The following is a 24,012-nucleotide window of genomic DNA, read 5'->3' on the forward strand; positions in this document are numbered from 1 at the left end:
AAACAATATTTGTATAAAACTACTTAATGGTTAAAAATTTCTTATGCTTGTAGTATCTTTATTTTTGTATGTGCGTGTTTCAGTACAGTTATTTATCATATGCTTGTCATTTTTAAAACCACGCATGATTAGAAGCTTTATATTGTCTTCTTCCACCTTAAAGATTATAGGGGTAAGAACTCATTTACAGCAAAAAAAAGAAAAAAACTACTCCAACCCATATGAAATGAACTGCAGAGTGCAAGTGAAGTAAAAAAAAGTAAATTTAGACACATTGGCATACATTATTTGTTTCACATTTCTGTGAATGATGAACAACATGTTCAATAACATGTTCTTTTTTATTTGCGGTTGTCAATCTAGTTTTTTTTTTTTTGAGAATTTGGTTGTCAATCTAGTTTTTTTTTTTGTTGAGAATTTGGTTGTCAATCTAGTGAACTATAGTGGCAGAGAGGTATTTCGGCTAGGCTATAGTCCTCAGCAATCAGCAGGCCTTGCCAAGGCCCATTTCGCCAGTACAGACAGAAAACAAAGAGAAAAAAACTTCCCTAGTCCGACGCATCCTCTTCCAGTCCAGTCTCGTCGAGGGTTTCCGGCGGCATCTGAAAAGAGGGGTTCCCGGCGGCGAACTCCGCCGCCCTCCGACGCCCCGTTCCTCCGTCGACCGGGCAGGAAATGGCACTGGAGCTGCCGGAGATCCCGAGCCACCTGCTGGCCCAGATTTTTCTCCGACTGCCGGCCCCAGAAGACATCGCCCGCACCTCCGCCGTCTGCACCACCTTCCGCCGCCTCGTCACCGACGGCTCCTTCCTCCGCCGCTTCCGCCGCCTCCACGCCCCGCCCCTACTCGGCTTCCTCGACCTCGAAGGCTTCCACCCCGCCCTCCCGCCCCACCCCTCCGCGCCCGCCGCCAGCTCGTTCGCCGCCGCCGCCGACTTCACCTTCTCCTTCCTGCCAGCCCACTGCGGCTGGATCGTCCAGGAAATCCGCGACGGCCGCGTCCTCCTCGCCCGCGACCACGGAGAAGATGCGCATTCCCCGGTCTTCAAGGAGCTCGTGGTGTGCGACCCCTTGCACGGCCGGTACATCGCGCTCCCCTCGGTTCCCGACGCCCTGGCCGCTTCGGTGTGCCGTCCGGCACCCGTGGTACGCATGCCCTGGTGCGAGCCTTGCCTCGCGCCCCTCGGCGAGGACGAGGCAGCGACAGCATTCACAGTCATCTGCGTGGTACACTGCGAAAGCAAGCTGGCCACCTTCGTTTTCTCTTCGAGCACGGGACAATGGCGAGCCTCCGTGTGCAAGGGTTGGCGTGAATTGTTCCGCGGCAGGGGCGAGTCGACCGTGAATTCACCATCGAATTCACCACTGGACCCTATGTTTCTCAGACGCCATTACGCTTATGGATGCTTCTACTGGGAGTCCACCATGATTAAAAGGAAAGAGTTACTCGTGCTTGACACCCGGAGGATGGAGTTCTCGATTGCTGACCTCCCATCCAAAGGATGGAGTACGTTCGGAGTAGCCATTCTGGAGGCAGGGGAAGGCAAGCTTGGGTTGTTCGGTATACGCGATGAACCTGCAGGTGGCAAACGTGACCTCTGTTATACCATTAGACAAAACAAAGGCAAGAGGTCCAGTCAGTGGCAGATGGTGAAGGCAATCGCACTAGGTTCTGGGTGTCTGCATAATATCAAAGCTTCAACAGAGAGGTACTTTCTCCTAGTAAGTGCTGATGCCCCAGGACGACGCGTAGGCTCATCTTTGAAGATGGCAGACTTGGAATTGGAATATTTTTCCATGGATGTCAAGAAATTGCAGCTTGAGAGGGTTTGTGTGGAACCTTTTGGGTTAGCCTTGTCCAGGACGCGCATATATACCAACTTCCCGCCATCGTTTTTGTCTTCACCAACAATATGAAATGGTAAACTTTTACTGCATTCTAGTTATGTCCTTCCTTTCAAAGTTATCACACAACTTTTCTAATGCTTAAATAGTTCATTACTGCAATTCGTCGTTCTTGTTTACACAATTTACTTGTGGTTATTTTTCTTGTGTTTGTGGGAAAGCTAATCTAGCTGAGGAGCATAATTCTGTTTCCTTGTCTTGTTTGGTCTAAATGCTCTTTTAAGAGAACCAGGCAAGTGAGAAGATCTTTCACATAGCTCATGCATCGACTATTATTCTATCACAAAAATACTAGGTTGCATTATTTTTAGGATAGCTGTATTGTAGGGGTGAAGGAGAAGGAATGCAATTATAGATTCAGTTTACCTTTGAAGTGTTTCACTTAGCATAATTCATTACACTCAAGCATGACTCCTTGTCCACTTCATTTTTTTTTGCCGTGATGTTGTTTTTGAAATAAATCTGCCTAACTGGTGCTTTCACCCCAATTCACTGATCCGAATAGCAAGAATAGCGTGTGCGCACACGCTGTTTGATTTGAATTAGCCTCATAGGGTCAGTTCTAGGCTTCACATGTATCAATTACACACTGGGTATTATGATTTCCTGATAAATTTCCTTTCGTGACCTAAGTTTGATTTTTTTTCCCTATGAAACACACCTAGAAGTTTGTGGTGCTACTCGGCATGAAGCAACTAAGTTAGCATGACCTACGATTTCCAGGGCTCTTTTCCTATTGTGTACATGAGTCTGGCTATGTGTGCCAACATGGATTGCAAATTACAGTGCTAGACACAGAAAAAGTGTGACTTTGCAGTCATGTATTTCCAGTTGAGATCAGTATCACCTATGGGACAGATGTTGTTCTGGTAATGCTCTTGATACTGTTATACCTAGCGGAGTAGCAGGTGTGGACAAATGGCTCCTGAAAATCTGAAAAATATTCTGTAGAGAGTCAATGATGTATAATATAGACGTGCGAAATCTCAGTGCAAAATTCTAGGTATTTTGGGCTACAAAAGAATAACAATATCTGACAAATTATGGAGTTTTGAAAATGTGTACTGGTCACTATTCTCAGATCCACACTTTTTTTCATTTTTGTGTAGCCTAGAGTACATAGTATTTTGCATTGACATTTTGCACGCTTATAGTATACAACAATGATTGCCTACAGATTTTTTTTAGAACTTTGAACTATGATATTTCTTTAAAAATCAAATTAAAGAGTTATTTTTATTGCGTTTGTGGGAAAGCTAATCTAGCTGACGAGCATAATTCTGATTCCTTCTCTTGTTTGGTCTAAATGCTCTTTTAAGAGAACCAGGCAAGAGAGAAGATCTTTCACATAGCTCATGCATCCACTATTCTAGGACTCGTGAAATCACAAAAATACTAGGTTGCATTATTTTTAGGATAGCTGTATGGTAGGGGTAAAGGAGAAGGAATGCGATTATAGATCATGTTTACATTCGAAGTGTTTGACCTCACCAAAATTCATAAGACTCAAGCACGACTCCTTGTCCACTTTAGTTCCTTTTGTCGTGATGTTGTTTTTGAAATAAATCTGCATAACTGGTGCTTTCACCTGAGTCATTGATCTGAATAGCAAGAATAGCATGTTCTCACAAGCTGTTTGATTTGAATCAGCCTCATAGGGTCAGTTCTAAGCATGTGCTCACAAGCTGTTTGATTTGAATCAGCCTCATAGGATCAGTTTTAGGCTTCACATGTATCAAATACTCACTGTGGCTACTATGATTTCCTGATAAATTTCTTTCCGTGACCTAAGTTTGATTTTTTCTTCTATGAAGCACACCTAAGTTAGAAGTTTGTTATACTGCTCGGCATGAAGCCACCAAGTTAGCATGACCTATGATTTCCAGGGCTCGTTTCTTATTGTGTACATGAGTCTGGCTATATGTTCCAATATGGATTGCAAATTACAGTACTAGACACAGAAAAGTTTGACTTTGCAGTCACCTATTTTAATTCCAGTTGAGATCAGTATCACCTATGGGACAAATGCTATTCTGGTAATGCTCTTGATACTGTTATACCGAGCGGGTGCGGGCAAATGGTCCCCGAGCTCCATGGAGCCTTTTAGATTGAAAAAATCGAAAAATATTATGTATGTAGCCAATGATGTATACTATAGGCGTGCAAAATTCTCGGTATTTCGGGCTACACCAAAATAACAAAATCTGAAAAAAATTGGAGTTCACAAAATGTGTATTGTTCACTATTTTCAGATCCACACTTTTGTCATTTTTTGTATAGCATAGACTACATAGTATTTTGTATTGAGATTGCACGCTTATAGTATACAACATTGACTGCCTATAGTTTTTTTTTCAGAATTTTTAATACTTTGAACTATGATTTTTTTAATTTTTCAAAATAAAAAGCTACATGGAGCTTGTCCTCCATTCCGAGTTTCCGTATACCTAGCCCAATATAAGACCTAAAATATGCTCCTTTTAGCTCGTCAGCTCTTGAATATGTGTACGCTTTGGACCCAAAATTCTTCCCACCATTGTTGTTGTCTTCACTGATAATATGAAGTGGTAACCTTTGTAGTTACCACACAGCCTTTCTAATCGTCGACAGTTCATTTTTGCATTTGGACATTCTTATTTACATGATTTAGTATCTGTTATTTTCTTGTGCATGTGGGAAAGCTAATCAAGCTCAGGGTTATAATTGTGATTCGTTGTCCTGTTTGTTCCAAATGATCTTTTAAAAGAACCATGATAGAAGATCTTTCACATAGCTCATCACTATTATTGTAGGCCTCATAGAATCACAAAAATACTACTCAGTAGGTCGCAATAATTATTTTGGAGGAACAATTCTATGGTCAAGTTAATGGAGTAGGAATGCAAGTGTAAATTTAATTTACCTTTGGAGTAGAATTGCAAGTTTTTTTTGTATTATCACATATATCAGTTTTCTACCCTGATGTTTTTTTCAAAATAAATCTGCCTAATGGGTATGGTCACAAATAACAGCATGAGCAAGTCACTGCTCTGAATAGCAAATCCATGATTTGTTGATTCTGACTAACCAAGATCCCTCTGAGGTGTCTCCTAGTCTCCTTCCTTGATCTAAGTCTGAAGTTCTTTTTATCTTTGAAGCTGATATCCTCAATAGGAAACTACCAATTGAGCAGTACCTAATATTTCCAGGACGTTTTTTTTTGTTAACTAGTATAAGACACATAAAAAAGGATGTGAAGATAGTTTACTCACGTTATATGTCAGATTAATTCTCTTTGATGCATTTGTGAGCCACCTAGTAGATTTCAGGCGAGAAACGCATGTAAATGTGTTACTTTACATGCTTCCGTCTGGCTATGTGTTCCAATTTACACTGCAAATGGAAAAGCAAGTCTTTGCAGTCACATGTTTCAAGTACAGTTGAGATCAATATATCACCAATGGAGCAAATCCTATTCTGCTAATCTAAGACCTATATAACTTATTCTGTTAAGCTTGTAAACTCTTGAATCGATCTGTGTACAAAATTCTTCTAACTTCTGTCTCGTTTGTGCAGATTTGATGGAGCCATATTGAGATCATTCTTAATTCAAATCAATTCTGATTCCAATGGCGTGGAGTTCTCAGGAGATGTTATCACCTTATCTACAGCACAATCTACATTGCTTCACCTGGTGGTGGTCGTGTCTATTGTTTCAGTTAATTAGTGTAACGTGTATGTGAATGTTTCCTGCCTGAGAGTGTCACATTGAGGTTACCAGTGGTTAACAGTTGGCAGTGGTCATGTCTATGTTGTTCTTCCTATCATGCCGAAGAGTGTGACACTGAACTTACTTTACATGCCTTAGTCTGGCTGTGTGTTCCAACTTCCATTGCAAGTGACAGTGCTAAACATGGAAAAGCAAAGTATTTGCAGTCACATGTTTCAAATTTCATCAGTGGAGTTCTCTCTGAAGTGACCCCCTTGCCTACAGGATGGCACAATCTACATGTGCTTCACTTGACAGGCTGCCGTGTCTATTTCAGTTAATTAAGCAAATATCGATGTGGTCGTTTCCCTGACCGAGCATGGCATTGAAATTAACAGCGGGTCAACTTGGCAGCGGCCATGTCTATGTTGTTCTTCCTATCATGAATAGAAGGCCCTGCTGACTCTAGTTTTATGAGAACTCATTTTTGTTAATCGAACAGAAAGTTCACTTGAAAAATATTTCCTTCACGCGAAACTCACAACATGCACAAATGGAATAACTGGTCTCACCATGGGTACATGTACGGATTAGAGAAAGACATGCCATTCCAATCCGGCGTTATGAACCACCAGCCGTCACCACCAATCTGCCCCAAGTCTGTGGCCTTCGGGCCATGGGGAGGAATGGACCTGGTTCCCGTTGGCAGGAGGGCTCCGTTTTCCTGGTTTTAGGTTGAAAGTTTGGTGGGGCGGCGACGCTTTCTCCAATAAAGTCTCCTTGGGTTCAGCCTTATTTTAGCGGCAACGTCGAGAAACTTGTGGGAGTGGTGTGGTTCTCGAGGATCTTTTCTGGCGGGGGAGGGGGGGGGGGGGGGGGGGGTATTCGGATTGTCATGGAGCTTCATCGACGGTTATTCCTTCTTCCTCATCTCTGGGACGGATGTGGTCTTCTTGACCTGTTCGGCGACTTCCCGTCCGCATCCAACAACGTCAGGCCGACTGAGGGAGGAGCGGCAGCGGTGACGCGCCATCGACACTGATTATTCATTTTAGTTGAGGTGATTTGTACGGTTCGATGTTTCTCTTAATGCCAATGTTCTTTTCGCCAAAAAAAAGCCCTAAGTGTTTATCAAGTTTTTCCGGCCAATCATACACATGTAGAAGGCTTTTTTTATGGTTCCCTGTAAAAAAACTGTAGCACATTTTATTCTTGTTCTCCCTCAAATAAAATGGAGTAAGAGTTAATTTTTTTTCTCTCACTCTGGCCGTCCAAAGCCCATCGTGGCAGCAGAGAGCACTCCTCTCAAGCGCTCTCCCATCTCCTCGAGGGTTTCCGGCGGCCGGCTCCTCCGACTGCCAGCTCTTCCGCCGCCGCCGCCGGCCTGCAGCTCCCGTTCTCTATCCCACCAGGCCAATGGAGGCATCCACCGCGCGCCGTCGGAGCGTGCGCAGGAAAGCGGCGACGACTCTGACGGAAATCCCCGACCACCTCCTGGCGGAGATCTTCCTCCGGCTGCCCGCCGCAGAAGACCTCGCCCGTGCCTCTGCCGTCTGCGTCTCCTTCCGCCGGCTCGTCAAGGACAAATCCTTCCTCCGTGGCTTCCGCCGCCTCCACCGGCGTGCAGCTACCGTTCTCCACTCCTCCACGCCAATGGCGACCTCCACGGCGCGCCGTCGGCACGGTCGCAAGAAAACCAAGACGACTCTCACAGAGATCCCCGACCACCTCCTGTCCGAGATCCTCCTCCGGCTGCCCGCCGCAGGAGACCTCGCCCGTGTCTCCGCCGCCTGCGTCACATTTCGCCGCCTCGTCATCGACACCGACGGATCCTTCCTCCGCCGCTTCCGCCGCCTCCACGACCCGCTCCTCCTCGCCTTTTTCGACCGCGACGGGTTCCACCACGCCGTCCCGCCGCACCCCTCCGCGCTCGCCTCCGCTGCCGACTTCTCATTCTCATTCTTCCCCAACCATGGCGACTGGGCCGTTCAGGACATCCGCGACGGACGCGTCCTCCTCCTCCGACCCGGCGAGGGCCAGCAGCGCCGGGTCTCCATGGAGGTTCTCCACGCCGACGAGGGCCAGCAGCGCCAGGTCTCCATGGAGCTTGCGGTGTGCGATCCCTTGCACCGGAGATACGTCCTGCTTCCCCCAGTACCTGACGACTTAGTAGCTTCGGTGGCGCATGCGGCCACGGATTACAGGCCCTGTTACGAGGCTTTCCTCGCCCCCCTCGAGGAAGAGGCAGATACTGCATTCAGCGTGATATGGATGGTACATTTCAGTACTAGGTTGGCCGCTTTGGTCTTCTCTTCAATCACTGGACAGTGGCAAGTGGCTGCATCCAAGGAATGGAGGGATTTGTTCCTTGGCCAGGGCAAGTCGACCATGGTGTCACCGATCGACCGTGAATATCACGAGCGCCATTACGCTTATGGCTGCTTCTACTGGGAGTCCACCACAAGTCAGAAGAAAGGGTTGCTTGTGCTTGACACCCGTACGATGGAGTTCTCCCTTTCTGACCTCCCGCCCAGAGAATGGTGTACGCTAGGTCTAGCCATTGTGGAGGTAGGGGAAGGCAGGCTTGGACTGTTCGGTATCCTTGATAAAACTTTTGCTGGCAAATTTGAACTCTGTTATTACATCAGGGGAAACAACGCTGAGAGTTCTAGCCAGTGGAAGTTGGAGAAGACAATCTCACTAGGTTCTGGGTGCCAGCATCATATCAAAACTGCATCTGGGAGGTACTTGCTCGTAGGAAAGTTTCGAGCCATGCAGTTCGCAGGCTCAACTCCTTGGTTGCCGGGCTTGGAATATATCTCAGTTGATGTCAGGACGTTGCAGCTTGAGAAGGTTTGTAGTAAATCATCTGGGTTTGCCATGTCCAGGACTTGGATATATACCAACTTCCCGCCATCGTTGTCTTCACCGACAATATGAAGTGGTAAGTTTTCTATTGCATCCTAGTTTTATGTCCTTCCATTCATAGTTTGCACACAGCTCGTCTGATGCTTAATAGTTCATTATTATGATCGTTCATTCCTTTGGACGATTTAGCACCGGTTCTTTTCTTGTGGTTGTGGGTAATCAAGCTCAGGAACATAATTATGATTTCTTGTTTTGTTTGCTCCAATCGCCATTTGGAGGGAAGCTGACAATAAAAATGATCTTTCACATCGCTTATGCATCCATTGTTATTTTAGGCCTAATGAAATCACGGAAATGCTATATCACGATAACTATTTTCTATATTTCATATTCAAGGTGTAGAAGGAATACTAGTGTGGATCCAGTTTAAAATTCGTTTCATCCAAGCACGGTTCATCTTGGCTGCTTTTCTTTATTAATATAAGGATACTGAAAAAAAGTTTATTTTTTTACTTTTAGTCACCTTCTCATCTATAATTTTATTATCGATATGGTTTTGAAATAAATCTCCGTAATTGCTAGTCACAAATAAGAGCCAGATTCAGTGCTCTTTATAGAAAGAACAGCTTGTGCTCGAGCACAAGCTGTTTTATTTGAATGAGCCTCGTAAGGTCAGTCATAGGTGGGTCACACACTTTTTCTTTTTGTTTGTTCTATAAGATAGTTTGAACAGTTCACCTGCCTTTTTCCGAGTCTCCCAATATATGCCAAATATAAGCATTAATCTCTGTAGGATGGTAGTGGGGAACCCCAGATTCTTTTTCCTTCTGTGATGTAAGTTCTAAGTTTCTTATTCAAACATACCAAACTTAGAAGTTTGTAGACTACTTAGGTTGTATAAAAAGTTCTGCAACAGAAAGGTACCACTTTTGCATGATCCAAGTTTTCCAGGACTCGTTATTTATGCTTACATGCCTCTGTTTGGCTTTGTGTTCCACCATGCATTGCTAGTTACACCGCTATACACATAATAGTGAATATTTGCAGTGACATGTTGAAATTCAGTTGAGATTAATATTACCATTTGGACAGATGCTACTCTACTTCTGTCTGTAATTATGTATACTCTGTAGCCCCAGATAATCTGTTCCATTTTGATTGTAAACTCTTGAATATGTACTATCTGAGCTGACAATTGTTACATGAATATGTCCCCCTTCTCTGCCTGAAGTTTTTCTTCTAGACTTTTAGTCATCTTCAGTTCTTCACAGCTATATATTTTTTTATCTTCGTTGTTGCTTCGAAATGAATCTGTAGGTTACCAATTCATGCCATTAATCTCTGTAGGATAGTAGAGAGCACACACAGGCAATTAGAGCACGTTTACTTTGTGTCCTGGCCATGTCGTGCCTATCCAGGAGCTTCCCTGGGACATCTGTTTGGTCACGTCTGAATATTAATCCCTTGTCTCGATGGAGCCATTTCTGGATCAGCACTCCCATCCTCGGAGCTCCAAGTTTTTTGTGTCATTCCGGCAGCGTGGACTTGGCGCGGATGCCATTGCCTTGCCTACAAGGCTACAAGGCGTCATAGCTAATCTACAGTTGGCGACTCACATGTCCGTGCCCATGAATTGTGTCCTCATTGTTCTTCCTTTCATGAGCTCTCTACTCGTGTCTTCGGTCAGTCTAGTGTAACCCATATCGGTCATGTGGCTGCTGTCCCAGCCTAATCAATCTAGAACGTGAACAATGAAACTTGACAGTTCTGAACAATGTGTTCGGGAGAGTCTTGACACTTGTGACTTGTGTGTGGCAGGCTTGTAGTGATGAATTGAAAGGTCTGGTTCGTTAACCTTAGCCGACTTTATCTGCCTGAGTACTGAATAGTGCATGGTGCGACGTGACTGCGTTCGTGGGAGCAGAAAGAAAGGTACATGTTGATTGCCATTCCTATCACGTAATGGCTTTGTGATAGACCGTTGGTTAGTTTATTATAACTGGATTACCTCTGGAGGTATGCTTTGGTGATCATGGAACCGATCCTTATCCCTCCCGGCCGCCGTAGCCGATGGATGGGCTTGAGCATTCCACTCACAAGTTGGAATGCAGTTTTTCACTGACCAAATCAAGCACCCACACCAGGCCGAAATGCCACTTGCAATGCAGTTTTATGTAAAGACTTAGCATAAAGGGTTTCAGGTGACGAAAAAAGATCAGTTCGTTGATGCAGATTAGCAGTTACACTCTGTCCGTCTACTCGTCTGACTGGGCGGCGTCACCGTCGCCGCTGCGGTAAAGGAAGACGCCGATCGTCGCCTCTCGCCCGTCCGTCCACTCCTCTAGCCGTACGAAGCCTTTCTCTCGGAGCAGCATCGGGTTATGTCAGTTGTGTGACCGTTGCCGCCTCGGCAAAGGAAGACGCCGATCGTCGCCTCTCGTCCGTCCGTCGGCCGTTGCGCAAAAGCAGACGCCGATCGTCCGTCCGTCCAGTCCGCCGTGCCAAACCTTTCTTTCGGAGTAGCATCGGGTTCGGCTCGCGTTCACATCGATTCATTTTTGTACACATGCCCGCTGTCTCCGCTAGGTGCCTTTTGGAGCAACGGAGGAACGCTGTCGCTCCCTGTCCTTTTTGGCCTTCCTTTCGGCAGCGTGCTTTTTATCATGTCAGTTCCGCGTGAGTGTGAGTATCAGATGTTATTAGCCTCGGAAGAGAGGAAGTATCGAATGTTTGACAGTGGACGTAATCTCTCCCGTATCGTATCGTATCATATCGCTGAGAGAGGGGTTGTGCTGAGGAGCACGCACGTACTTGTAGGACTAATTAACAAGGTTTATGCACTTAGTCGCGTGGCTTTCAGTCAATCATGCTAAGCATGAGAAGAATGAGGGTAAATATGAATGAAGAAAACCAAAAGAAATCGGAAAAAGGTTCCAAACCAACACCTTTTGATTTTCTTACTTAACCATGACTATTGCAGCGCCCATAATGGCCAAAGATTAGCTTCTACTCCCTCTATTCCGATTTAATGAACTTCAATCCAAGGGAGTTTTTACAGTACCTTTTACTACACATGGGAGGTGAGTGGTATGATTTAAAATCTAGCCATTGATTTAGAGGGGTATTAAAGTTTATAACAAATCAATTATGGTAACATTTTTTGACCGATCAATTATGGTAACATTAAGCGCACTAATTCTCCTATTATTTTCCCCTAAAATCCCGTCAGCTAGATCTCAAAATACGAGAACATGTTCTTCACCATTGTTTCTGGCTTTGTGCGTCTGTATTGGTATAGATCTTGCTCCATGTCATGTTTTTGCGTTACGAAACAATGGCCATAAGAAGAGCTCTATCTCGCTGGAGTTTTGCAAAACACATGACAAGGAAACTAGCCAGACGCCTTATGAGTTCTCAATCAAGGTAGTGTAAATTCATATTACTCTCCCAATCTGGATAATTGAGCAGATAAAACTGACGAAAAAAATTCGAAGAAGGAAAGATCTAGACAATCTCCCTTTTTAACGGGATTTGCTGCCGTCATTTGTGAGCCTTCCATTTTTACGGATTTATTATTGCAACTTGCCGATTATGGCCCTTGTGGTATGAATCATACCACTATGGTTTTAGGGAGTAGTATGAGTCCACACAAACCGTTAGATCTACGAAAATGAATGGTCTATATCCTATTGGGGGTACCATAAAAGTCCCCCAATCCAAACCATTATCTTCTCATTGTCTTGTCTCCCTCACGTCAATTTAAACGGAATGGATGGAGTAGTTTATATCGCCACATTACACTCAGTTAACATCGAATCTAACGTATTGAATCTAGAACAACAAGGATGTTGATACGAGTGGCGAAGTTAGGGGAGGTAGGGGCCATGCCATTGTACACCAGGACATATTTTAGAGCTAAGTATGATTTTGACAAGTTTTTTATAGTGCAAATTGGCCTTCTTGCACACCATCATCCCAACTGATGATTAACATGTTTGGCGCTCGTTAACCTATAATCATGTCTCCGCCCCTAGGTGATACCAAACATGGTAACACCAAACATGGTAACGAGGAGGGGGTGAACCCCATTGGCATGGAATCGATGGACACAATACCACTGATCACAACAATGGCAATATTGTGGACCACGATGGTGTTCAAGAAGGCGATGCCTCTTGATTGCTTACTGTTATGTTTTATTGCACACGAGTAGTAGCTCTTGATTTACTCGCGCTCGAGCCACATGTTCTATCTCGGTCCATCCCAACTACTTGTCCCGTTTACTAGTTTTGTATAGTTGTCAGATCAAGACGATTTTTTGTTGAGTGGGAGGGCATCATCAATTGTAGGATCACAGATGATTATTATCTAATCAAAGAATTTTAGATTAAGATTTCGCACGTTTGTAGATTTCATCATTGTCTATATCTAGGATTTTTATTCAGATTTTTTTAAAACTTAAAATTATGACTCCAAATTTTTGAAAATAAAGGGCTACATATAGCTCGGCCCCCGTTTGCAATATTCGGGTGAATTACATCTATCTATTGTGCTAGACTTGTATTGGAGTACTCTTGTTTCAAAACATAAGCCTTTTTTTTTATAAAGCTAGCGTAGTTGCCCATATGCCTCGCGCTAGCTGGAAATACAACGACTAGTGGTAGCACATTTACCGTTAACGGCGGCCCATGCGTGCGGGACAGCTTGCACTCTGCACATAAAGCGACGGACCGTTGCCATCGTCCAGCTTGCGCGCGCGAGGACCGACCGTTAACGGCTCCCTCACGCGAAATCCCCAGACTACCCTCAGACGTCGCCCGACGACGGCGCTGCTTGTTTTGCTTCGCTCCGCGCCTCGTGCGCGTCTCCTACCCTTCACGCCGCCGTCGTCACTGTCCTTATCCGTCTTTTTGCCATCTCTCCCTATTTAGCGCCGCCCGCGCTCCTTCGTCTCCACTCAGCCAGCCACACTGCGACGCACCTCGACAGTCTCATAACCACGTCCCCGACCTCGAGCAAGCACACTACCCCCAAGCCAGTCTCCGGCCATGGACTCGGAGTCGTCGACGTCGGCCTACTCGCCCCCGACCCTGCGCCACAAGCTGCGGACCACCGTGTGCGGCTGCTTCGGCTCGCCCGGCAACGACGGCGGCAGGGCCAAGTGGAGGAGACGGGTGGCCGCCACGGGCGAGTTCAGGTACGACCCGCTCAGCTACGCGCTCAACTTCGACGACGGCGGCAGCGACGACAGCGACGAGGGCGCCGATGCCGCAGCGGCCGCGTTCCGGTACCGGGACTTCAGCTCCCGCCTGCCGCCCTCGCCGAAGCCGGCAGCCGCCCGCAGGCTCACCGCCGTCGCCATTGCCTGAACTCTGTTATTTTTTCCTGTAACTCTGATTTGATTTTCTTCTCTAAGCGAGACTGAAGCCCTTACTTACATCTGTAACTCTAAGGAATTACTTTATCTTCGAGCAACATTGTAGCGAGAGGAGTATAGCAGTAGTAGCAAACCGAAATGGTTCCCCGTGTAATCGACCACTAATATACAGTGAACTGAGGACTTGATTGTCACAGAAATTTGTCCCTGTTCTCCCTCTCTCTGAAACTTTTATCTCTGACAGTTTCGATCATTTCAAAGCTCTTGATTAAAATCTGCTCCGATTTCTGATTCCGGAGGCCCCATGTGGATTACATTTCATTCAGAGTTGAGCCGAGCTTGGATTGCGCTGCAGTGCGGCGACTGGCGACAAAGAAAATACTGAACTTCACTCTCTGAGTCTGAGCTACAATTCACTCTGTTCTCTGAATTTTGGAAGCCTGGCACTTTTGACAATTTGGTTCTCGCGGATGAATAGAGAGATAGGGAGCTGGTCAGAGTGAACGCACCACAGAACGGCGGAAAAGGCGCGCTGTGTGTGTGGGAATCCGATGCCGGAGAGGCGACCCAGTGCAATGCAAGTAGAGCTAGCCATTTTGGCTGTCGCTCCAAACGGTCACCTCTCTGCTAGCTGTCGGTAAGGAACAGTCAAAGGGAGTACTCACCATCGCAACAGCTAGCTTCGTTGACTGTACATGTAGGGGCTCGGAAGAGGTGAAGCTTTCGCGCCAAATTGTTCAGTCTTCTGATCTTTTACGCACTAGGAAACTAAGCAAGTGGTGTCAAAGATGTATACATGTAGAGAACCCATGCTAAAACACAAGTATTAGCGCAGCTAGCACGAATCAGCTAAGAGCATTTCCACTGGGAGCCTAAAATCGTAACCAACAGTAATTTAGGGTTAAATTGCTCACATCGGTGGTCCCAACAAAGATCTAGGTCACTCCGCTCCCAATAAAATCGGTAGAAATCCAACCCACACCCTGTACGAGGCCGTCTGATTGGGAGCGCCGGCGCTGCTAGCAAACAACTCCATTTGGCTTCCCTTCGGTCTAGCTCACATGCTAGTGACATAAACTACCAGGATCACTCCTTTCTCTCTCCTCACGTACCTCCACCTTTGTCTTTCCAACTTTGTTGACACCGGTTTGGGCAAAATACTAGTGTGTGCATCTCTCCCCAAAACTGATGGTATTATCATCGGCGCTCCCCAAACATGTCCGACATGTGCACTGCCGACTACCATTTGGGTCTGCCCGCTAGAGATGCTCTAACAAGTGATGCTGAAAATCGTCGGGTGCACGAAAAATAGCTTACAACACAACACAAACCCAATCACGCAAAAAGGTAAGAAAAAGAAACGCAACTTGAAAAAAGGTAAGAAAAAGAAACACAACTTGAAGAAGACAAAGTCTTCCACACTCGAACGCCAAAGCAAAAGTATACTATCAGGAACATATCAACTTATCAATATGAGGTCATCACAAAACAGTGAACTTCAGATGCCTAAGGAAACACACAACCCCCTCCATCGCCAAAAAGGGACCATACCCACTCGCCCCGGCTCGAAAGGCATCAGATCGTCAGGTGAAGGAGACGTTCACCCTAGAACAAGGAGGTGTGCATTCCAAGAGGCAACAGACCACCAAAAGGTTAGACCACAAACGAACCATCTTCCTGCGATGAGCACATCAGTATATCAAAGTAGCTTTAGAACCCAAGACGAAGAGGGTAAACCGGGGAGCAACCGTCGAGCACGAAGATGTAGAAAGACCGAGCAGAGACGATAACGATAACAAGCGTAGGGAATGACTGTAGTGATGATCCCAAGGAGCCATTCCAGCTACCATGGTGCTCTCACTAGGAAGGAGAACCTTGGCCCCTCCAGACAAGTGCCAGCAACAAAGACGCCAATCGAAGACGTTCAAAATTCCACTCCAACCTTCCTGTCACCACCAGCACCACGGCCACATCACCGCCATACTCCTACCATCCATGGAACCACTCGCCTGCTGCATCACCGTATACCAGACGACGCCTCCAAGGAGGAAACGACACCCACAACGCCATCGCCGTCCAATTCGAAGCAAATTTTAAAATTTCACCTAGGACGGTGGGGAGGGTGGGGGAATGGGGTCTCAACAACTCTTCCATGAGGGAAAGCGGCGCCAAAAAGCATCATTGCCATTGTTCACAGAGGACTAGTGATTTTCTCCTGGCCCCAACTCACACCACCATCTCCCTAGCCAACATCAGAGTCGACATGAAGAAGACGCCGACAACCAGCCCCAACCGAAAAGAGAGGGCTAGGATGAAGAGCAAGATCTAGCCCTCGAGATATGGTGTGCGAGCACACGAAGCAACCCTGAAATCCTCTGCTAGATGCATAGCGGTGGATCGTGGGTATGGGTCGAAGTGCCACTATCATACTCCCTCCGATCCATAATAAATATCGCAGTTTAGTTTAAATTTAAATTAAACTTGTGACGCTTATTTTAAATAGGAGGGAAGTAAGTACATAAACAAAATGTAAAAAAACATACGAAAGTGCGGATGTCAGAGATGTGTAGATATGGCCTATGAGACACGAGATCTGCCAGGTGGATGACGGTCCTTTTCGGCCTTGCGATGCGTCGCTCGTGGCAGATCGGCCAGATGGCGCGTGGAACGCGTGCTGCTTTGTTTCCATGACTTGCCCAATTTAGCTCTGTGCCCATCGGCATCACCCGCCTCCGACCGTTGCTGACCCCGCCGCCGCTGCCGCCACCGTCCCGTTCCCGCCGTCCGTGCCAGTATAAAACATCACCTGCGACGAAGCTCACACCCGCACATCGCCAACCAACCCCCACCTACCCCGGCCACCTTGCGCGTAAATGGAAGCCGTCCTCAGCGCGCCAAAGCTTAGCGCCGCTCCCATCCGCGCCGCCGCCCCCGGCCGCTCCCCTCTGCCGTCGCGGGTCGTCGCCCTCACCCCCGCCTCCGCCTCCGCCCCCGCCCGTGCTCGCCCTCTCCGCTCCGGCCCCAAGGTGCGGCCTGCTGCCCTGCTCTGTTTATTTCACCTGTCCCCTCTGCACCGTTTTCAGAGGAAAATCTCTGCGCTGTCCACCTGGCCGGATCCGTTTGATCTTGGTCTCCATCCCAGCTCGCTTGGACCAGCGATTTCTCAGGGCACGAATTCAGAGTTCGATATGCAGTTCTCTTATACAAAGAGGGTTTCTCCTCTGCTGCTGTTGTCTCCAGAACACCGTCCAGGCGCTGGCGCGGGACGAGATGCTGGGTGCGGCGGAGCCGGCGCAGTGGGAGGACGCCGCGGCCAGCCAGGGGATCCGCATCCGCCGGCACCGCCGCCCCACCGCCTCCATGAGGGAGATCGAGGAGGAGATGGGGGCGCCGCGCAACATCCTCGAGAAGATCATCTGGGACAAGGAGATCGAAGTAGCTGAGGTATGTTTTTATTGCTCTCTCATGCTTATATTTGGATTGGGTCTTAGTTTACTACAGAATAGAATGATGGCCCACCTTCTAAAAAAAGAATACAATTATAGTCCTTTCATAGGTCGAAATATGTAAATTTATTGCCAGATTTCAAATATGAAATGACTTGATTGAAATCCATACACATGGATCGCTTATTTGGTCAAGAACCCATACACTAATATATAGTCCTAACTGAAACTACTAACAGTGCTATGCCTATAACACAGGTTTTTTGACGGAGTCCAGATATTCTACACCCAATGGTGTTAATCAGAGGCTCCTTTTAAACATCCATGTTAGTCCTAGAAAAGACACCTTTGATGTAGGATCTTCAGTATACGCGTATGATCGAATTAGTGATGAACTAGTATTCATGTGCATTAGTGCTTCTGAAGATCGTCATTGCAGATCCCTCAATATGGATTGTTTCGGATTCTCTTCACATTAGTGCTTATCAAAGAAAAGCAATAATACCCATACAGATGTAGAAGTAATTCGTAAATCTGTACTTGTACGTCCACGTGATACATGGTGAGGTATGAAGGACAAGGACAATTAAGTTACTTGATGGCGTCGTGATATTCAACAACATGTTGTAGTTCAACTGTGAAGCACCAAATGGCACACACTCGTGCAGGTTTCTTATAATGTTAGGGGGGGTATGGCTTCTTATATATGATGGGTGTTAATGTTCTTCCACAGGGGCTTGCCAGGAATCCTCTAAAGGAGGTGATTGAGTCTGCAGTGAAGGCTCCTCCTACAAGAGACTTCTATGCTGCTTTGGCAGCAGCCTACAAGCGTAATGGTGTACCAGCATTGATTGCTGAGGTCAAGAAGGCATCACCAAGTAGGGGGGTGATCAGGGAGAATTTCGATCCTGTGAGTTCTGGTCTCCTTCAAGCTGCCATGAGCCCTGGTAATTTCAAAGATTAATTAAATAACTGGCGTGGAAAATTCTTGTAGGTTGAAATTGCTCAAGCTTATGAAAAGCATGGAGCTGCGTGCTTGAGCATCTTGACTGATGCGAAGTACTTTCAGGTTCGTTGTTTGAAACTGTATCTGGCGATGTTAGATGTTTTATTTGCTGGGCAAGCTAAAAATTTATTTGATTCTACAGGGAAGCTTTGAGAATCTTCGGAAGGTGCGCAGAGCAGGAGTGAAGGTAATGATAGATGGATAAACTTTACATGTGAAGCGGATTGTTCTGGGTTGCCATTTTTTCTCATTGTACCGTTGTATCTGTTATTAATGCAGTGCCCCCTTCTATGCAAAGAGTTTGTCATTGATGAATGGCAGATCTATTATGCCCGCTCGATTGGTGCTGATGCAGTTCTGCTCATTGCTGCTGTACTAACTGATATGGACTTAAAATATTTGCTCCAGATATGCAAGGAGTTGGGATTGACAGCTCTTATTGAGGTTTGACATATCCTTTATTTTTTCCTTATTGAGGTACTCCTTCCATATGATTTGATCTTTAGTCTGCAGAAAACTAAGTTTCTGTCTGATTTTAGGTTCATGATGAAAATGAGATGGAGCGTGTCCTGAGGATAGATGATGTTCAGCTTATTGGCATTAACAACCGCAGCCTTGGTATGAGATTCTTCTGGTGCTCATTTCGTTCAGTAGTTGAGTAAACATACTGCTATGTTAAGTATGATATTTTTATTCTAGAATTTTGATGCCACATTTGCAGTTATCTGAGTCAAGAATTGTCCCTTGTATGGCTTATAATCGTTTTTCTTATTATTCGAAATTTATTTATGATGCAGAAACATTTATAGTGGATACTTCGAACACGAAGACGTTGTTGGAGAAGCATGGCAATGCCATCAGGGAGAAAGGAATATTGGTAATTTCTGATGCTAATGTGTGAATTTTTCTTGTCAAGTTTTATATGCATGTATGTTCTTTGACTGAAGAAAAAACATTCGTTAGTCCCTTAATATTTATGCTCTAATTGGAAGGTATGACTGAATGTTCTCAGGCATACAGTAATTAACTTCTTCAAAAAACTTTATACGACATCAATGCCATTAAATGTCGTATTTTTTTTGGTATGTTGAACCCATAAACTTCCAGTCACTTGGATTACTGTCTGAATGTATTTGGAAGACAAGTTTTACAGTAAAAGTAAAACGGGAACTATTATGCCACCCTGACCAAACTCTACACAGTTATCTTGGTATTATCTGAAGTTCTATCATTGTTGTCATGCTGAATGTTACATGTCCCTTGAAGTCAGACATATATCCGCTTCTTTTGTTGCAAGGGTCATTCTACTTTGTCATCTCAAATGCTCATTGTTGGTTTTTTGCTGAACTATTTCCCCTACCTTTATGTATTATTTTCAGGTTGTTGGTGAATCTGGGCTATTCAACCCAGACGACGTTGCTTATGTGCAGAATGCTGGCGTCTCTGCTGTAAGTCACCAGATTGCTTTTGGATTATTGAAACTTTTCATGCATGATTTTCAAAAAGCATTATTTTTTTCTTCCAATGTCATCAGTTTTGTCCCATAAAATATAAATGCTATCAGAAAACCATGAGATTTAGTCGGATATAAATGATAGCTTTACCGAAAGGACAGCTTATATTTGCTTCTCTAGTTATTTTAATTCTTTGACTGCCTTGAACCTCATTTGACACAAGCGTGCATGTCGTGAATGTAGGTTTTGGTAGGAGAATCCTTGGTGAAGCAAGAAGACCCTGGGCGAGCCATCGCTGGGCTCTTTGGGAAGGAACTTTTGCATTGAAGCAACTAGATCGGACTTGTTTTGGCTGTAGACTAGAAGTTAGTAGCTGCCAGGCCACCCGCGTGAAGAATAATGCTCTCTTGATTCCTTCCGGATGAGCAATAAACATGTGATTTTCTGATGCGGGAAATAATCATATGATATATTACTGTAGGTGTTCTAGGTACAAAGAAAGATGAAGTTTGTCTATTTACCTTTGGATGAACCATCTGTTCAGAGTTGTATCTGCTGCTCCAATCTTGCAATGGAGCCTCAGCTCTGCACGACTAAACATGTTTGTTTTTCAGTTTTGGTTGGGGTGCGCCGGCCAGAGCTGTAGTGCAACGCAATGGCAACACTTGAGGAACCCAGCAGCAAGCTGCTGAGAACTCCCCCACAAAAGATTAATTTAATATTATGAACCCGTAGGGTTACATATCAGATATTAAACTGATAAGAACAGATACTACACTTGATCTTAGCCAGAGGCCGAGAAAGGTATGATTTGGATCGGTGCCCTGCGTCCTGTTTTATTGTTCCACGAACCGCCTTTGCTCGATCGTCCTAGCGATATGGGACTATTCCAACGAGCCAGTACCCGCGATTCGTTAGCCCAACAAAAGCGAACCTGCCTCTGGGTCTCCTGCCATTTAGGGTCTGCCCAAAAGCCCATCTAGAAAGTGGAGGCCCACATGAATCGATGATCTAGTTCGTTCAGAGTCCGACGAGATGAGAGTCCTCTGTTGAGCTAATGTCGTGTTTGCTGTGTCGCTGTAATCGCACAGAAGTAGAAATCAGAGTCTTGCTCCTAAACAGGCACCAGAGAGAACTAATGTCATACAGGCACCAGAGAGAACTAATGTCATTCTCATGGTTATGGTGGCATGGTGCTCTGGCAGCAGCCTACAAGCGTAACGTAATGGGGTGCTGGCATTAATTGCTGACGTCAAGAGGGCATCACCGAGGCATACTCAGGGAGTCCTGTAGGTCGAAATTGCTCAAGCATATGAAAGGAATGGAGCTGAGCGCTTGAGCAACTTTTTTTTTGAACTGCGCTTGAGCATCTTGACTGATCGGTGAGAAGCATTTCCAGGTTCTGTCTTTTGAAACTGTATCTATATCTTAAGTATGATGTTCATATTCTAGAAACCTTGACACATCACATTTGCATTTTTCTGAGCCAAGATTTTTCCCTTGTATGGCGAATGAATTGTTTCTCTTATTAGATCAAACACTAGTTGAATGCCCGTGCTTCGCTACGGAGTAAACGGCAGTTAGTATCTTCCATATGTATCTAAGGGCAGTTCTAGTTACCTCTCGCCCTATAGTATACTTGTTACTTGAAGCTGTAGTCTATATATTCCATGCAAACTACGTATTGGTGTTCTAGAAAGGCTCTAACTTGAAACATGAGGCAGGGAAAAGTAGAGAAGCGAAACAATAAGTAGAAAATAAGCTCAGTGTAATCTCTATCATTTTGAACAGATAAAAATGAGAGTCCATAGTCTATTATTCCCAAATGTTCTGTGGGTTCATTTAATAATGAGAAAAGTGTAATCATATTTAAATTGGGTACACAACCTTTTTAGAACTCCCCAAAACATCAAAGCATGAACATATACGATGGATCAACAGAAAAATTCCATGTACAACAATTATAAACCTCCTAAAGTGCTCTTAATTTTTTTTATCATATCACATGTTATGTATATAAATATGAAAAATAAATTTGTACTTTGCACAATACAATTCCGTATGCATACAGCATAAGGATCCAAATAACTTAGATGTACTCACTTGACACAATTAGTATATTCTCGCACAACAACATAAATGTTGTTTTTGACTTCATTTGAATTGTACTTGAGCACCTTCCTCTGGTCATAACCATCTTACATGAGCATTGTATGTCACCATAAATATTTTACCTAAAATATGTAAAGGGACTCCGCCATTTGCTGATTCCAAAAAGAAGAGAGAGCCCCCCTCTCCGCTCGGAACGCCCCCGCGTCGCTCCTCCTGGAGCGGCTCGGGCGGAGCCCACACCAGCACCACCAAGCCGCCCCCTCCCCCTGGGTCCTCCCCCGCCGCCGCTGGTGGATGCCGCCGGGCAAAGCCCGTGCGGTGGCCGGTGGCGGCGGGTCTTCTCCCCGTAGCGACGATGCGAGATCCTCCCTCGATGGCGCCGACCGAGCCCAAGCGGGCGTTGATTGGTGCGGGTGAGGCCGGCCGCGCCCAAGCGGGCGTCGGTGCGGGCGAGGCCGACCGCGGCCAAGCGGCCGTTGGCGCGGCGAGGCCGGCCGCGCTCACGCGGGCGTCGGAGCGGTTGTGCGCCGGGCGGCGGGCCGGCTGCGGTGGCGGTCGCCGGCGAAGTGAGGCTTCTTGCTCGCCGCGACGACGTCGGCGCTGGTACGAACGGCCTCGCCCAAGCGGGCGCCGGTGCGGAAGTGGGACGGGGCGCGGCGGTTCCTGGCGGGCCGATGGAGGTCGGCAGCTGCGGCGTGTTCTGCTTTGCGCCTGGCCGCGCGGACCCGATTGGGCCGGATCTGGGCAGCCCGGGCCGTGGCTTTTCCGTGGTGGCGCGATACACTGCTCCGGCTGCTTCCAGTCATGGTGGAGCGGATGGCCAAGCGGTCCTTGCTCCAGATCCAGAGCTCTGGCGGCTGAGGCAGTTTGCAGGCTGCCCGGCTGACGGCTGGAAGTATGTGCGGTGCACACAGGCTCTTGGTTGCCGGCGGAGGTGCTGGTCATGAAGGCGTCTTTCGTTGGTGCTCCGGTGAGGTATGTGGAGCAGTTGGGTGTGACTGAGGTGTGCTGGAACTCAGGCTCCGGCGAGATGCGCGATTCTCCGGATGAAAATCTTGCTCGACTCCCGTCGATGCTGGTGATGACGTCACTGTTGGGTGTCGTTCGCCTTGTTGAAGGCGTCACTGAGGAGATCGTGCACCTCTCCCACTCTTGGTTCTTGTCTTTGGGTGAAAACCTAAATCCGCTTGTCGGATTGGCGATGGCGGCATCCCGATGTCGCGACTTTGTTGGAAGCATCGTTTTGGAGACTTAGTACCGATGGGAGCACACGGACTGCGGTCAAGCGGTTGGCCGGGCACTATCAGTGGCGGACGTTCTTGGAGTCTGTGGTGATCGTGGGTTGCCCCGTGGTGGCGATAGCAAGAGCACTCTCGACATGCAGACGGCGTCAGACGAGTCTTGTTTCCGCCCTCCCAAGACCAGAGCGGCACATGCCGCCTCCCTTCGGTTATGTCTTCTCTCTCTGGTGTTGTTGAAGCCGACGAACAAGCTCGTGGCAAATGTGATCGATGCAACATGATTGGAGTGACCTTGGTGCTGTTGCAATGAAGTCGAAGTCGTCCCATCGTAAGCACGATGGATGATGTTCGGTGACGCTGCTTGCCCCGGTGGTGTGCTTTTTATGTTTGTTTCGCTCCTAACCTTCCTGGCGTCCTTTATGTCTAGCGGTGCTTTTGTTGATGTAAAGGTTTTCGCTCGGTTTTCCTTCAATAAACTGAGCAGTTTTTGGTCTCTGTACCTTTTCTTCTAATGCAACGAACACAGCAGCTCTCCTGCTGTTATTAAAAAAAAAAATATTTTACCTAAAATATGTAAGAATATGCAACTGGTACGCTCTAACGAAATAAAGATTTATGCAACATTCAATACTTACCATTTAAACCATTGTACAGTTTTGCAAATGGTGAACTTCTTTGTGAGAATTCTGGTTTTACTGCATGGAAACATATCAAGCTGCTCTATCTTCAAGAATTTTAATCTCGGCATGCACCAAAGTCAAAACCATGAGCTTGAGATATATAATTCAAATGCATCTTTTATTCACCACCAAATCATATTAGCGTCAAACATGTCGATACACAAGAAAATACACATGGCAGATGAACAGCTAAGGTACTGGCCATCTTTCTTCATATATTATTCCTTGATACATA

General features: G+C 46.2%; 4 protein-coding genes and 1 non-coding gene across 6 annotated transcripts; 4 read left to right on the forward strand and 1 right to left on the reverse strand.

Moving 5' to 3' along the window:
- Window positions 1-535: 535 nt before the first annotated feature.
- On the forward strand, window positions 536-5,839 carry LOC127323604 (uncharacterized). Of its 2 annotated transcripts, none has more exons than XM_051351718.2 (2): window positions 536-1,709; window positions 5,461-5,839. In XM_051351718.2, exons 1-2 carry the CDS (start codon window positions 676-678, stop codon window positions 5,609-5,611), a joined length of 1,185 nt encoding a protein of 394 aa, XP_051207678.1. In that variant the 5' UTR covers window positions 536-675; the 3' UTR covers window positions 5,612-5,839. The 2 variants fall into 2 exon arrangements, with proteins under 2 accessions (XP_051207678.1, XP_051207677.1); XM_051351717.2 differs by having other exon boundaries at window positions 538-1,921; window positions 5,461-5,597.
- A 1,024-nt stretch (window positions 5,840-6,863) lies between these two features.
- Window positions 6,864-8,399, forward strand: LOC127323601 (uncharacterized). Its single transcript, XM_051351715.1, has 2 exons — window positions 6,864-8,161; window positions 8,242-8,399. Exons 1-2 carry the CDS (start codon window positions 7,010-7,012, stop codon window positions 8,254-8,256), a joined length of 1,167 nt encoding a protein of 388 aa, XP_051207675.1. The 5' UTR covers window positions 6,864-7,009; the 3' UTR covers window positions 8,257-8,399.
- A 4,997-nt stretch (window positions 8,400-13,396) lies between these two features.
- LOC127323607 (uncharacterized) lies at window positions 13,397-14,038 on the forward strand. The gene has a single exon (XM_051351724.2). The coding sequence runs from the start codon at window positions 13,510-13,512 to the stop codon at window positions 13,828-13,830; it is 321 nt and encodes a 106-aa protein (XP_051207684.1). The 5' UTR covers window positions 13,397-13,509; the 3' UTR covers window positions 13,831-14,038.
- A 2,486-nt stretch (window positions 14,039-16,524) lies between these two features.
- LOC127323605 (indole-3-glycerol phosphate synthase, chloroplastic) lies at window positions 16,525-20,357 on the forward strand. The gene is made up of 10 exons (XM_051351719.2): window positions 16,525-16,864; window positions 17,079-17,282; window positions 18,018-18,194; window positions 18,279-18,353; window positions 18,433-18,477; window positions 18,570-18,734; window positions 18,830-18,908; window positions 19,088-19,167; window positions 19,670-19,738; window positions 19,988-20,357. Exons 1-10 carry the CDS (start codon window positions 16,712-16,714, stop codon window positions 20,069-20,071), a joined length of 1,131 nt encoding a protein of 376 aa, XP_051207679.1. The 5' UTR covers window positions 16,525-16,711; the 3' UTR covers window positions 20,072-20,357.
- Window positions 20,358-20,364: 7 nt separating this feature from the next.
- On the reverse strand, window positions 20,365-20,552 carry LOC127323615 (U2 spliceosomal RNA). Its single transcript, XR_007865828.1, has one exon. It is a non-coding gene; the product is annotated as a U2 spliceosomal RNA (small nuclear RNA).
- Window positions 20,553-24,012: the final 3,460 nt, after the last annotated feature.

The sequence above is a fragment of the Lolium perenne genome, chromosome 7, assembly GCF_019359855.2.
Source record: "Lolium perenne isolate Kyuss_39 chromosome 7, Kyuss_2.0, whole genome shotgun sequence".
Classification (NCBI taxonomy): Eukaryota; Viridiplantae; Streptophyta; class Magnoliopsida; order Poales; family Poaceae; genus Lolium; species Lolium perenne.